This window comes from Theropithecus gelada, chromosome 14, assembly GCF_003255815.1.
Source record: "Theropithecus gelada isolate Dixy chromosome 14, Tgel_1.0, whole genome shotgun sequence".
Lineage (NCBI taxonomy): Eukaryota > Metazoa > Chordata > Mammalia > Primates > Cercopithecidae > Theropithecus > Theropithecus gelada.
In genome coordinates this window covers 16,649,696-16,665,383 of record NC_037682.1, presented here as the reverse complement: position 1 = coordinate 16,665,383, position 15,688 = coordinate 16,649,696, and the positions used below count along the sequence as shown (strand labels likewise).

The 15,688-nt window shown below is 37.1% G+C and overlaps 1 protein-coding gene across 1 annotated transcript; it reads right to left on the bottom strand.

Annotated features, from left to right (window-relative positions):
- Positions 1–7,388: 7,388 nt before the first annotated feature.
- Positions 7,389–8,380, bottom strand: LOC112607166 (olfactory receptor 5AP2). Its single transcript, XM_025358271.1, has one exon. It carries the CDS (start codon positions 8,354–8,356, stop codon positions 7,406–7,408), a length of 951 nt encoding a protein of 316 aa, XP_025214056.1. The 5' UTR covers positions 8,357–8,380; the 3' UTR covers positions 7,389–7,405.
- Between the last annotated feature and the right edge of the window lie 7,308 nt (positions 8,381–15,688).

Sequence of the window (15,688 nt, the reverse complement as noted above, 5' to 3'; positions counted from 1 at the left end):
TTGGCAGAATTTTTCAGAAAATACTCTACGTGGCTTGAAGTTGTGCTTTTTCCTCCTACATTGTACACAGAGCTTTAACTCTTCCCTGTCCTAAGCATAGTTTGGTTTCTTTCCAATAGTTCCATTATTTAAAATAGAATAATTTTATATATTTAATCATTATTCTCCTCATTCTTCCCATTTTCTTACTCATCTCCATCTTGACGTGAGAGAACACCACTGAATGAAAGGTGAAAGCTGTTGGAATTTTCACCAATATGAGATGTATCCACCTGGTGTTGGCCCATGTTTTTGTGGGTTATGGTATATGATGTGTGACTGAAAAATTCTTAGACGTCATTCACCACAAACCATCTGCAATGGCATTTTTAAAAGTGTGAACATGTTGATGGGAATTATATTCCTTTTTTCCCACTCCCCTCATTAGCTCATAACTTGAAACATGACCATGTCAAGGTCTACTTTCACTACTGGTGATATATAGAACACACTCTTTTCATATGTATCCCATAAATCAAACCCTGAGCTATGTGTAGTCAACAGTTGGATGGTGTGACCTTCTATGATCTCATCCTCTGCCCTCTGTTTCTTGGGTGCGAGAAGACTTGAGATAGGATCATGAAGGCTCTCAGAAAGGTTTTCTTTTTTTAAGCTTTCCAGCACCAACAGAATACTGTAAGAGCTAATATCAGAAAATGGAATACTTTATTCCAAACCAATGGAGGAAAGTTTTATATGCATTAATGATGGCAAGTTCTATATTTGGGGGCTGGAAAAAGACTTCGTGCGACAATATCTCAGAATCTACTGTAAGGGGAAAGTGTAAGCTATCGGGATAAAACCATGTGAAAAAAAAAACTTATTTAATACAAATAGGCCATTTCAGTTGTCTAGTTCAGTGCTTTCAATGTTGTCTGTGCATTACAATAGTATGAAAGTTTGTTTAAAATATCATATGATATTTAGGTGCAGCAAACCGCCCTGGCACACATTTACCTATGTAACAAACATGTATATCCTGCACATATATCTCGGAACTTAAAATATTATATATGTGTGTGTGTGTGTGTGTGTGTGTGTGTGTGTGTCTCCCACCTGGGTTGGCCTACAGCCTAGGCATCAGTGTTTTTAAAAACTCTAACTTGATTCTCATGTTATCAGCCAGGGCTGATAACCACTGAACCAATGTCAGATTTGTGAATATGTGATACATAAACTAAATAAAGCAATATAGTTCTTCTTTAAAAGGTATGAACGGGCCGGGCACGGTGGCTCAAGCCTGTAATCCCAGCACTTTGGGAGGCCGAGACGGGCGGATCACAAGGTCAGGAGATCGAGACCATCCTGGCTAACACGGTGAAACCCCGTCTCTACTAAAAATACAAAAAAATTAGCTGGGCGTGGTGGCGGCGCCTGTAGTCCCAGCTACTCTGGAGGCTGAGGCAGGAGAATGGCGTGAACCCAGGAGGCAGAGCTTGCAGTGAGCTGAGATCCAGCCACTGCACTCCAGCCCGGGCGACAGAGCGAGACTCCGTCTCAAAAAAAAAAAAAAAAAAAAAGGTATGAGCATTCTGTGTCCTCTCACCCTTGCAAAATTTTCTATGGTAAATAAGGACAACTCATTTTTGTAGCCCTGAGTCAACTCCCACCTAATTTCCAACAGTGCAAACTGAACGTTTTAGCTATTAATATGTTAAATTTTAGCTCTGGCACCATTATCACTAGCTTTGTTACTAAAACAAGCCCCTAATGATCTCTCTACCTCAAATTGCACTTCCTTCCATACATTCTTCACATGGTAGCTGGAATTTTTTGTAGTAACTTGGTCTCTACTGATAACATCTGAAAGGTAAGAGATCTGCATACCATGAAATGCCAGCTGATGTGAGTTGGCAAAGTAACCTCATTAATTCATACACTAATGGTTACTTTACAGCTACTATGATTCAAACATTTGTCCAGGTTCTGGGGATATGGCATAAATAATGTTCCTGTGTTCATATAGCTGTTCCCTCCCATTCTCATTGTCTGTTAAACTGTGGTAGTTGGTTATTTTTGAGATTTAGGTTATGTAGAATAAGTGGGATTTACATACAGTGGCCATAGTCTCCAGGAAGCTTGGAACAGTTAGTCCAACTAACTATTGGGAAAAAGCCTCATGGCAGAATGAAATAGAGTTAGGGTAAATGGAAGTAGATTTGGTCATTTGTAAGTTTCCTTAGAGTCCTGACATCTCATGGTTTGATGATTCTAAGTAGAGACGTAAGAGACTGTTCTAAAAATTTTACTTAAAGAAGCTTTGACTTCCTTGTTTCTCAAACTGTAGATGAGAGGATTCAACATGGGGATGACTACTGTGTAAAAGACAGACAGCACTTTGTCTTGATCCATTGAGTAGCTGGAACTGGGATGCAGATACATGAACAGGATTGTCCCAAAGAAGATGGTGACCACCGTCAAGTGGGAAGCACAGGTGGAGAAGGCCTTGTGCATCCCTTCTGCAGAGTAGATCCTCAAGATAGCAGCAAGGATGTAGAGACAGGAAACAAGAATCAGTAGGAGACAGCTCAATTCATTAAAATTGGCAAAGGCAAAAATGACAACCTCATTGCCATGTTAGCCCATGCTATTCAGGCCTTTCCCTCCATCACTCCCTGGAAATTGCTTTTGTTCAAGACATCATTGGTCTTGATTGCTAAATCTAATGGTGAATTCTCAGGCCTCATTTTTCTAGATGTATCAATAACATTAACATAATTAATTACCTACCACTCTAAAACGCTTCTTTCTCTACTCTTCCAGAACATCAAGCTCTCTGTTTTTTCTTCCTGCTACATGGCTTGCTCCTTCTGTCTCCGTTCCTTGTTCCTCCTCTTCCCCCTCTTTGTGTGGGAATGTCTCAGAGCCTCCTCCTTCTCTATTTCCACTATACCCAGGTGCTCTTATTGTCTGATGGTTTTAAATATTGTCTATGTACTTGTACCTTCTGAGCCACATCTCTAGTCCTGTCCTCTTTTCCAAACTCCAGGCTTATAATTTAACTGCTTACATCTCCATATGCCTATGAAATGGCAACTTAACATGACCAAAACTGAATTCCTCATATCCTCCTCTTATTTGCTGCAAACATAGCACTCCCCATCTCAAGTCAATGACAGCTCCATGCTTTCATTTGCACAGATAACATTAAATAAATAGACAAAAATGTTGGCTAAATGATATTTTCTCTTTCTTACATGTTGGATAGCCAGTCGATCAGATTATCCCATCGGATTTTCCTTTAAAAGATTTGTATCCTAAGCCAGCTATCTCTGCCACTTTCATTGCCACTAAATACCAAGCCGTCTTTTACTTACATTGTTACAGTAGTCTTTTAAACTGATTCTGCTATCTCTAAAATAGCTAAAATTCTATTCTACAACCTCTTTAAAAAGTTGCAGCCATTCTTTAAGTCTCTTATTTTTGCATAAATATATATGTACATACATATGATCAATCACATTATATATGTAATAAATGTATAAGGTGATGTAAAAGCTATATTTTCTCTGATATATATGGTTCTCTGAGTGTATGGGTATGTTATGTGTGTGTGTACATATTTTTATATATATGTGTATAAACACACACACATACATATCAATATATATGAGGGAAGAAACTTGTTTAGCTTTTGTAACTTTTCCCACCATGTGTACATAATTTAGATTCACATTTAGAAAAATATATGTGGAGTGGCTTACAGTCCATTTATTACAAAAGAGCATTGGATATATCATCCCTCATGGACATATGGATTGCAACAAACTTAATCAAGATAGAATTATCCTTGTTATTAAACATAAATTTGAACTAAGGAATATTAACTTGTTTGATGTCACAGAGCAAGCGCAACTAAAATTCAAGAAAAAGCTTGAAAATTGTTATCAGTTTATCAATTTATGTATTTAATGGCATAAAAGTATTCAATTTAAGGTTTTTCCTAGAGAATTAAATATGTCTTTGGGTTTTGGCTCCCTTTATATAAAAAATTAATTAAATTTTCATAGTTTTACATCACACACATTTGTGTATATATACATGTATACATACATTCGTGTATGTATGGGTATATATATGTTGAATATTCTATGAAATTGTTTCTAGTGATTCTAAATCTCCCTATTTTAAAACAATTTATGTTCACAGTTTAGTTGACAGTATTAAATTTTGTATTTCAGACATATTTAATTTAAGATGTTTAATCCAAATTTCTTAAATTTTTTTAAGCCCTCTTGAAACTTTCTACATTGGAACAAGTTATGATAAATTACATGATCTTACCTTCTGTCCTTAAGTAATATTCACTGAAAATAGTGGTTCTTATTAATTTACTTTTGTTTTGTAGGAATACAGGTTTTCTGTTTCCAACAGTCAGATTTATGGCTTTGAAAAACTGTGCAAGTGACATAAGGGAATCGACTATGGCAGAATTCAGCAGTGCATTTTATCCTTTAATTCAACAAAGGATAAAATGCACTGCTTTTGAATCCAAGGCCCAAGATCAAGTCTTATTAAGGCTGTGATCATTCTCTGGAGATTAGTCTCTGTTAAACACTAAAAAGTCTAAAGTCTGAAATATGCCAATCCATAATTAAAAAGTGAATTCATTTTTCACTGAGGTAATTGAACTAATTTTTCCCCAGTGCATCATTTATACCTGAAAGAGTATCTTAGGAATTTAGAGAAGAACAAAAAGTATTTCATGATCCAGAGGCTCCACTGAACACAGCATTGAATTAAATCTATAGGATTGATAAGATCCTGCCTCCAACCCTCAGAATTCCACTTAAAATACAATTCTTATTCATTTCTACTAGAATATGGCTTTCATTTCATAAACTTCTTTATTCACTCAAAAAATATTAAGAAGTTTGTTTCATGAAGCAGACACCACCCTTGGTACTACTAAAATAGCCAAGAAAATTAATCTTGCCCATTCCCTCTTGCATCTTACCATGTGGCATTGGTAGGAGACAACTATTACAAAGTAATTTGAAAAACTAAAACACAAAACCTCTTTATGAGCTACTATGCCTTATGTGATCTGCCTTCCTTTCTCAGAATCTTCCTGATTGCTGTTCTTTACCTCCTTTAGTTTTCTCTCTTTGGTTCACATATATTTGTATATTTGTCTCTTTGCAATTCTTTTGACAAACCAAAAAGGATCTTGCCTTGGAGCCTTTGTGTTTAATGCATGTGTACACAGAAAGCTGTTCCACAGACATTCATATGATATCATCCCTATCCAGGCATTGCTCAGATGTTCTTCAACAGAGAGCTGTTTTCTCACTCCATTTTATTGCCCGCTTTGTTTTTCTTCAAAACGCCATTTATGTTTATGTGAAATGCACACACACATTCGCACATGCATAATACATTTGACAGAGACAATACAATCTCTCTCACTTAAATATAAGTTTATTGAGATAAGAAACTTGGTTTTCTTACCTGTTATATCTCCAGTATAAGTTACATGCAAGTCATTCAACAAATATTTAATGGATTATCAGTAAAGGTATAAAAGTTGCCAATTTTCTTGCTCCAGCACAAACTAAAGAAATACAATAGTAAGTTGGTACAAAAATATTACGGTTTTTGCTATTTTTTTAAGTATTGCAAAAAACTGCAACTACTTTTGCAGCAACCTAATAGAAAATACAATCTGTGACTTAATATTGAGATAAGTTTAAGTCCAAAGACATAAGTATGATTTGCAGGTATAGTCTCGTCTAGTAGTACAAAAGGTGGGATTGTTTTACATATGTCTGACTATCATAACCAAGAAGAGAAAACTAATTTCTTAATCCTTTAATGTATCCAAAGTCCCTACATGCCAGGTTGTTAATTAAATACATGAATTCAGAACTTGGGTGAGAGATCAAGGCTAGAGATACAGGTTTTGGAATCATGGCACAGTTCTTAGGTCACCCAAGAATTAAGTGCAGGCTGAGAACCAAACGTCAAAACTATGACTTTTGCTCCAAGATATAAAGGTCAGCATGAGATGGAGGAAAAAAGACAAATGCTCACTGGGAAGAGGTAGGAGTGAAAGAAGGAAAAACAGAAGAGTGAGGTGATATAGAAACCTATATAGGGGTATATCAAGGCAGGTGGAGGAATTAATTGCCACAAATCCTGAGATATCAAGTAAAAGTGGGACAGAGAAGTGATCTTTGGATAAAGTAGCATTGAGTTGTCATGTGTCCTCGATAAGATTAGGCTCAATGGATATATGTTACAGAAATACAACTGGACCATGATATAGTGTTAATAAGATAGGAGGAAGTCAGGGCAATGAGTAGAGGTAGTTCTTTTGGAAAGATTAATTATAGAAGGGAGTAGGGATAAATTAATAAGTTGTGACTGGATGGGACTTACTGTCAAGGACACTGTGAAAAAGGTGGCACTAGAAAATATTTGTATATAAATGAGGATATTATGATAGAGTTTGAGATACTAATGCTTGGGGAGAGTAGAGGTATAATTTCAGAAGTAAAATCCGTGGAAAACTCCAAAGACATGAAAGAGCTGGTCTTAGGTAGAAGCAGAGATACATTATCCATAATGACATGAGGGGAGAAAGAGAGCATTTATAAAGATTTAGAGGTGGTAAGGTGAGGATGATCATATCTTCCCCCCCGCCCCGCCCTCCGCCCGCAGGACGAAGTATGAGGAAAGTTCAGTGACACAGAGTAAAGTGATGATGAATTCTCTCTAATTGTATTAAGCAGTTTAAATGGGGGACACATAGAAGAAACAACTAAATTTAATTAAATGGGTATTTAGACAGATGAGCAAAGTGGAGGGAGGGTGGAACCATGGAACTGAACATAACTGATAGCGCATCATTATATGATAGACCGTGGAATCTCAACTGGGCAATGAGTGAAATGCAGACATAAGACAGTGATGAATAATGATAAAGTACAAATGTCCTTAGAGCGGTGATTTAAGAGAAAAATTAAGGGATAAATATGATAGCAGATGAACCAGAATAAAAATAAATATGAAGGAGAATGCAAGTTCTGACACAGTTTCGGATGTGTTTGAGAGAAACCTTAGTTAACAATTGAAAGTGGAAGTTATTGGGATATGACATGAGAGGGCTCTTCAGGTGGTTAGGAGGAAATAGTTCTTCCTTTGTGGTCTCTAACGAATATTTTACTTATTTATTTATTTATTTATTTTTGAGATGGAGTCTCTCTGTGTGTGTGTATATATATATATATGATACTAGGGTATTAAAAAGTATACTTCATCTTAAATTATCTACTTTAACACAGAAACAGCTTAAACAATCAGAGAATACAATTAACATGAAAATGTGTTTTCTTCTTCATAACAAATGATGCGTGACATGGCTTTACAAGATGTGTTTCTGTAAGATCTTCTTTAGGGCGTTTTTTACATCCTTATTTTTTAAACTATAGATGAGGGGATTTAGCATAGGGATTATTACTGTATAAAAGACAGAGACAACCTTGTCCTGCTCCATTGAGTAGCTAGATGTAGGGCGCAAGTACATGAAGAGGATTGTTCCAAAGAATATGGTGACAGCCATGAGGTGAGAGGCACAGGTGGAGAAGGCTTTGTGCCTGCCCTCTAACGAAGGCATCTTCAAGATGGCAATGAAGATACACAGGTAGGAAATGAGGACAATCATAACACAGCAGATGACATTAAAACTTGAGAAAGCCATGATCATAATGCCATTGACATGGGTATCAGAGCAAGAGAGTTTGAGCAGCGGTGGGGTATCACAGTAGAAATGGTTGATCCTATTAGAGCCACAAAAGGACAATCTAAAGGTCATCCCTGTGTGTATGGCTGCATTTCCAAAACCTGCTAGGAAGGAGGTAGCTGTTAGCCAAAAGCAAATTCTGCCAGACACGAGTACTGGGTAGAGCAGGGGATTCCAGATGGCTGCGTAGCGGTCGTATGCCATCATCGCCAACAGGAAGCACTCAGTCCCCAGGAACGAGCCAAAGAAGTAGAACTGGGCAGCACATTCATGAAAAGAAACGGCCTTATTCTCAGCCATGAGGGTCACCAGCATCTTGGGAGTGACGGAAGACGAGTAAGAGGCATCCACAAAAGAGAGGCTACTGAGAAAGAAGTACATGGGAGTGTGGAGACAGAGATCAGTCTTAATCCATACAATCATCCCCAAATTGCCCACCGTGGTTGCCATATAGATTAACAGAAATAATGCAAAGAGGACCCCTTGTAGATCTGGATTGTCAGAAAGTCCTAAGAGGAGAAATTCGGTCACTTCTGTTTGATTTCTGCCTGGAACCTCTTTCATAAGTCTCATCCTTTGAGCTGCAATAAGAAAGAAGATCCAAAGTGGAATTTAGTCAGATGAATACATGATGGAGCTATAATATATTTTTAGTGAAACATAAATTCCAACAGAAAAGCAAAAAGTGAAAAGCATAGTAAAAGGTATGTTGGATTTGATGTCAAATCAAAAGACTTGTAGCTTAGTACTAGGTGTGCTGCCTACTAACAAATGACTGAAGCGAGTGGTTTAGTATCTATTAACTACAGTCATTCCTAGATTTAACTATTTATTGAATAATTAAAATAACTTAAGATGTTATTGCCATAATTACTTGTGATAAATATATTAATTTATATATTGACATACCCTCCAGACAGAACTACTGGAGAAGGATAATAGAATGAATTCAGGCCACTGACAATTCCTCCTCAGTACTAATAGAATGAAGAAAAATCTTGAAAGTTAACAAAATTAATCAATAGTGCCAGACAAGAAAAATAGTTGGGCTGGGCATGGTGGCTCACACCTGTAATCTCAGCACTTTGAGAGACAAAAGCAAGGCTGATCACTTGAGCTCAGAAGTTCAAGACCAGCCTGAGCAATGTGGCAAAATCTCATCTCTACAAAAAAATTTTTTTTAAATAGCTGTGGGTGGTGGCTCATGCTTGTGGTCTCAGCTACTCAGGAGGCTGAGGTGGGAGGATTGCTTGACCCTGGGAGTTCGAGACTGCAGTGAGCTGGGTTTGTGCCACTACACCACTCCAGCCTGTGCAATAGAATGAGACCGTGTCAAAAAAAAGAAAAAGAAAAAGAAAGAGAGAGAGAGAGAGAAAGAAAGAAAGAGAGGAAGAGAAAGAAAGAAGGAGAGAAAGAAAGAAGGAAAGAGAAAGAAAGAAAAAAAGAAAGAAAAAGGAAGCAAGGAAGAAAGAAAAGAAAAGAAGAGACGGAAGGAGGGAAGGAAGGAAGGAAGGATAAAAATAACTCTTAGGATACAGGAAGAACTTTAAAAATGTCTGGCCAAAGAAGAAAACAAATAGAGAATATTCCCACACAGCCAGTACAGTTCGAACCCCCCTCTGATTTCCCAGGATAAACATCTACAGAGAACAGAAGACGGTCAGTTAACTAGTAATTTTCCATAATTCACTCCAATATGTAGAGAATCCGATTATAAGAATGAGTAGGCATCCCTGAAAAAAAATGACAGAAGTAGCCAAGGCAGTGAAAATCTCTAATACTCAGAGTCACAAGTTCTCAAGAGAACCACAAAACATCAGAAGTAGCACATGCAATTTTTCAGCCACCATACTGAATCAGGGGAATAATTTAATACCAAGTAATCAAAATGGAGATAAGAGTCACCCTTTGCAAGGTGTAATGAAGACAAATACAGGACATGACAAGTAAAAGAAAGAAAAAAGAAAATTCAGAATAGATGCCTAGATCTTCCAAATCAAAGTTTAAATGCCACCAGTGGAATTATTCTCCACTTTAACTCAAATCCCCACCCCTTCCATGATCTCAGATTATTGAGCAAAAGTTTAAACTTTACCGGCCTAATTGTTAAAATCTATCTCAGAAGGTAAGACAGAGGTAAATCTTTTACTACTCACAGAAAGAGGTTATTTGATACTGCCTAAATGAAAAACATGGGGTCAAAGTGACCCAGTACCCTTGCTTAGCATTGAAGATAAAGAAGTTTCTGAAAACAGTGAGGGAAAGAGCGGGAAGGAACTGGTTCTATTATCACAGACAGTGCCATAAACAGAAGCACCTATTTATGCTGGGCTCCACCTAATTGTCATTGAGATAGAGGATCAATACCCTGATCAATAATTAAAATTGACATTTTGAAAGAATTCCATAACAATTTCAAAAAGTGTCATTGCACCCACTATCTTATATAAGCCTTACCACAAATCAGTGAAATAAATTATCAGGTAATATCCCGAGTATACATAATATCGTCTTTTGTTAGATGAGACCAGCAAAGTGTGGGGGTTTCTGAGCCAATCAGTGGTAAATCCTGAGCTAGAACATAGGTCTCTTGATGCTAAATTATTTGCTGTTCTTCAGCACCACATTGCCTCCATCTGTATTTCACTGGGATAGATACACCGCCTAGGTCCTCTTTCTTGAAGTAAACTTGCTGTTTGAACTTCAAAGAACAGCATCTTTAGAAGAAATGAAAAACAAACAAAAAAAAGGAACAGATCTTTCTTCTGTCCTTCTCAAACAGAAAGTTTCTCTGAGAGCATTAACAGAAATATTGCACAGAATAAAATGTCTTAGATGTGCTAAGCATACGACATTAAGTAATGATGAGTAAAATATAAGTATTGACATGTGTGAAAATCTGTTGATGATTTCTTATGCTCTACAAGCAGTTTATTAACTGTTTTGATTGTTTATTTAAATTCTATGTAAAAGGCATTTATCATCCCCTTTTTGTAGATAGGAAATGTAAGGTATGAAAGGTTAACTTACCCAAAGTCTCTCGGGGCTCTCAAAGTTAGCCTAACAACGTCTAAATGTATGTCTAGCCAATGTACCTTTCATTCTCTTAACATTTGAGGTCGTTTAGAAAAGCTCTGTCAATAACAGATATGAGCACTGATAGACAAAGAGTTTGATATTGTGATTCTCAGAGATTTATTAATACTTTAAAATACATTTGGTTAAATAAAAATGTTGTATATCCTAAAGAGAAAATATAATTACAGTTGATGAAAATTGTCTTTCTTAGGATTCACATATATTAATCAGCAAGATAGGAAAATATTATTTGTTTTCCATCTGATGGTATAAATAACACGCTTCTGTCTCCCCCTCTATTCTGATAAATATTTTTCCTGCTTCAGTGCAGGATTTCCCCAGGCTCTGCTGAGATTTTTCAGTCAATTCTTTAGCCCAGAGATTCCTTAGCCAGAGATCTGGGCTCTCAATTTCTGAGAGTTTCTAAAAATAATACTAAAGTTTCATGATATATTTCTTTTATTTAAAAGAGCTTTAAAATAATATTATTTATTGCTGCTTATATTTTTCCTAATGGCTATATATTTTGCAATAAAATAACACATACAACATTTATTTAACATTCTTTTCTTAGCGACTCAATGCTCTTGGAACTTTGTGTTGATAAGCGATTGAGGAAATTAACAGGATTGTGAATTTTTCTTCAGGATAGTAAGTTAAATAGACAGAAACCTTTATATCTCTTGTCTTACCTTTAATAACTGATTTCTACTTGATCCCTTTGCTTGCTCCTGTCCAATGCTTAAATTCACTGAAAAGAAAGCAGAAAAAAAAAAAAGAGAGAGAGAGAGAGAGAAATCTTTCTTCTTAGAGCAAGCATTCACGCTAATTCTCCTAGGGTAAGCAGGAGATATAGCTGGAACAGATTCTGTAGAACACCTGTAAAAGAAGTAGGACAACTGAAACTGTTTACCCCTTCCTTGTGATGTTACTCTGCATTCAGCAGAGATTGAGTCTTTTGTTCCTTTACTTTTCTTTAAAGATAATATCACAATTTTTTATATCACAGTAAAATACATTTCAGTATACAGAGTGTATCAAGCAGTGCAGCTGTCATATCAATTGCAGTTAATTTCAGTTGTGGAGTCTCCAGAGTTGACTCTCAAATAAGCATCCTAACTTAAGTAAAATATATTTCTCGTTAGTTGGTCTCCAGGGACTGTGTCTCTCATGTCACCTCATCGTAATCTGCTTATTTGTCGCCTCTGAAATTAAGAAAATCGCAGGTCTTTTTCATTTTCTCTACTTTACTCTTGGGACACCTGGGCCCAGCAGAGAATGAATTTGAGCCCCATATTCCTAACCACCATGAACCATCCTCCTTCTGTCTCCCCTGATAGCTGGAGGTTTGCCCTTGGGAGAATCAAAAGAATCCACAAAAGAGCAGATTAGCTCTACCTGGGGCCCCATCTTCTATAAGTGTACATGTTAGCAGTTAGGCTACCTGGATAGTGGTGACGGAGGTAGACAAAAGAGGAAGGTCTTGGCTTGGAAATCTGATTGTATGACTTTGGGCGTTTCACTAAATCTTTCTCTGTCTTAGCTTTTTCCTTTCTAATATCTACCTTATGGGGTGACTCTGGAGAGAAAATAATTTAACAAATGTGAATTGCTGCATCCAATACATATAATAATTAATAAATGAGTTTCCCTTACCCTTACATTCTTCCCCACTCTCCAGAGTAAGAAATAGTTATCAGTAGCCAGGCACAGTGGCTTATGTCTGTAATCCCAACACTTTGGGAGGCCAAGGCTGGTGGATCACCTGAGGTCAGGAGTTCAAGACCAGCCTGGCCAATATGGCAAAACCCTGTCTCTACTAAAAATATAAAATTAGCCTGGCATAGTGGTGTGCATCTGTAATCCCAGCTACTTGGGAGGCTGAGGCAGGAGAATCACTTGAACTCGGGAGGCAGACATTGCACTGAGCCGAGATGCTGCCCCTGCACTCCAGCCTGAGCAACAGAGCGAGACTACGTTAAAAAAAAAAAAAAAAGAAAACAAAAGCCAACAACAAAGGAAATAATAGTTATCAGCCTATGTAGCCTAGATTGAGACATATGGGGTGCCCTATTGTCCAAAGATATCTTCCATATAAAAGACATAGAATCTGAAACAAATTCATCAATATCTAATCATCATTCACATTATTTATGCTACTTTGAGAAGGCACTTTAATTAATCCATCTCTCTATTATTTAGTCAGTGCAATTTGCATGCATTGCTGAGAGACATAAAGACTTTAAAACTGTTTTGTTTTATGTCAAGCAATTCAGACAAGAAATATTTGCATTACTTTGATTAAGTCTTGACCTTCTTGCTTTTTAAATTAATACCTTGAAGGAAAAATGCAGTACGGTTCCTATCAATTCACGGCCTCAAACAGAACTAGTAAATGAGACTCTTTATTCAATAAATAAGTAAATAATCTCAATAAGTGTAAATTAGTTGCTACATGAGAACAAAGTGTGATGATTTAAGTGAGATTAAGGTTTGCGCAATTGGAGTATGGATGGAGGTGGGAAGAAAGATCGTATGGCACAAGGAGGTCAGTGGTAAGGGACATAGAAGATCAAGATTTCAGGTAATAATGGAGTGGTGGAATGAGACTTGTAGGCATGAGGGAGTAATTAGGACCTGGACAGGATAGGTTGTAGGACCTAATCAGCCCCAGGCTATAAAGAGCTTCAAAACAAGAAGAGAACTCAACAAGTGTCATTAAGGAGGCACCAGATGATGGCATGTCTCCCTGCCACTAGGATGTGAACCGATCAGAAGTCAGGATGAAATGAAATCTCCACGAAGAATTTGGAGAATTCACACTGGTGACAGAATTTTGAGCTCAGTACTGTAAAGAATGAATCACTGACAGTTAAGTTGCAATGAATATTTTATAAAGAACCAAGGGATCCCCACAGGCCAATAACCAAGCAACAAGCATTTATTGGGCAACTAATAGAAGAAATAATGACTAATAAAGATGTGACCTCCACTCCAGAGAGCTTACACATTAATGCATATCATGAATAATGGTGAGAACCTGTTCAGCCAGACCTTTCCTTAGTCATAGGATAAAAGACTAGGCCAAGCGATAATAGCAGCTAACATTTCCTGGGCATGTACTGCTTGCCAAGTGCCCCCTTAAATACATGTGTTTTCTGATGCATGCATCCTCCATCACAGATAAGTTGGATCTTCAAAAGGAACCTGTCTAAATAGTTAATTCAGATCAGAAATGGGATTCAAACAGTTTTTTTCATACTCCAGAATGTGTATTGCTAGCCATTTTGTGTTTCTGCAGTTCAAAAGTAGCAAAGAGTTTGTGGAAAAAAAATCCTTCTGTTTTAAATATGGATAACACATAAACTACAATAACGACTAATGGCTTATTTTATGTGCTCTGGGCAATATTGGAAACCTCTGGAGTAGTGTCTTGATGACAGTAGTTGCTGAGAGAAAGAGTGAATTATAGGTATTAGGAGTGGAAAGGTGGAGGGGCTAAATTTCTAACAGTGAATTTTATCACCCCTTAGTTAAGAATTACTTTAATATCAGATGCCTAGAACTTAAAGGCAATCTCAGTGGAGGTGATTTTTTTTTCTTTTTGAGACATTATGGAAATTTTTGGCTGTCATAGTGACAGAGGGATATACTGTAGAATCTAGTGAGTGGGAGGCAAAAATACAGAAAGCCTGCAAGCTATAAGACAGTCCCAAACCACAAAAATTGCCCATTCCCTCTGGAATTTTTAAGTATCCTGCTAGTTATAATGCACTTGATAGAACTGTCTAAGCCTTTTAGATAGATCTACCTCCATTTTACGTGTAAATACATTTTACATATAAATATGAATATTGCTGCATGGTTTTTTATGTAACAAATTTGCCATAAATGTATCTATTAAGTAACTCTAGGGGAAAAATGGTTTGGAGCTTTACCAAGAGCTGTTCATCATTTCAGAAATTTATGTCCTCAGCTATAAGGTAGCAAAACTACTTGAGGTGCTTATAGGACAAATCTGTACCAGCCTGCATTTATAGTCACATTTATGGGGATTACATATACATACAAGCATCTGCCTTTTCATTATGTAGTTATGCCTGACCAATTAGTAACTAAAATAAGCATTAAATTGTTTATTATCAATTACTTTCCTTTTATTTTTCCTCTTTAAATTAGGCATGGAGGGAAATAATAGTCTCTGGGAATGTCACAGCTCTCTTTCAGGAGCACAGAAGGGGCAAGCTAAAATACTTGCTATAAAAAGATGGCATTGGGTCAAAAAGGGTATAGGACCACTGTTGCAGAGGAAGTTTATGTGCCAGTCACCAACCATTAACAGGGTTTCATCCATATAGATTTTATATCACCTGGCCAAACCAAGAAGAGGAATTCCCTTCTTAGGCCTTATAAATTTGTTTTATCTTAAAGAAAGCTTTATTTGTCTTGTATAAAGTATGGCTATATTCCACTATGCAGCCATAAAAAAGAATGAGTTAATGTCCTTTGCAGGGACATGGATGAAGCTGGAAACCATCGTTCTCAGCAAACTAGCAAAGAACAGAAAACCAAACACCGCATGTTCCAACTCATAAGTGGGAGTTGAACAATGAGAACACATGGACACAGGGAGGGGAATACCACACACCAGGGCCTGTTGGGGGCCTGGGGGCAAGGGGAGGGAGAACATCAGGACCAATACCTAATGCGTGCAGGGCTTAAAACCTAGACGACAGGTTGATAGGTGCAGCAAACCAACATGGCACATGTATACCTGTGTAACAAAACTGCACGTTGTGTACATGTACCCCAGAACTTAAAGTAAAA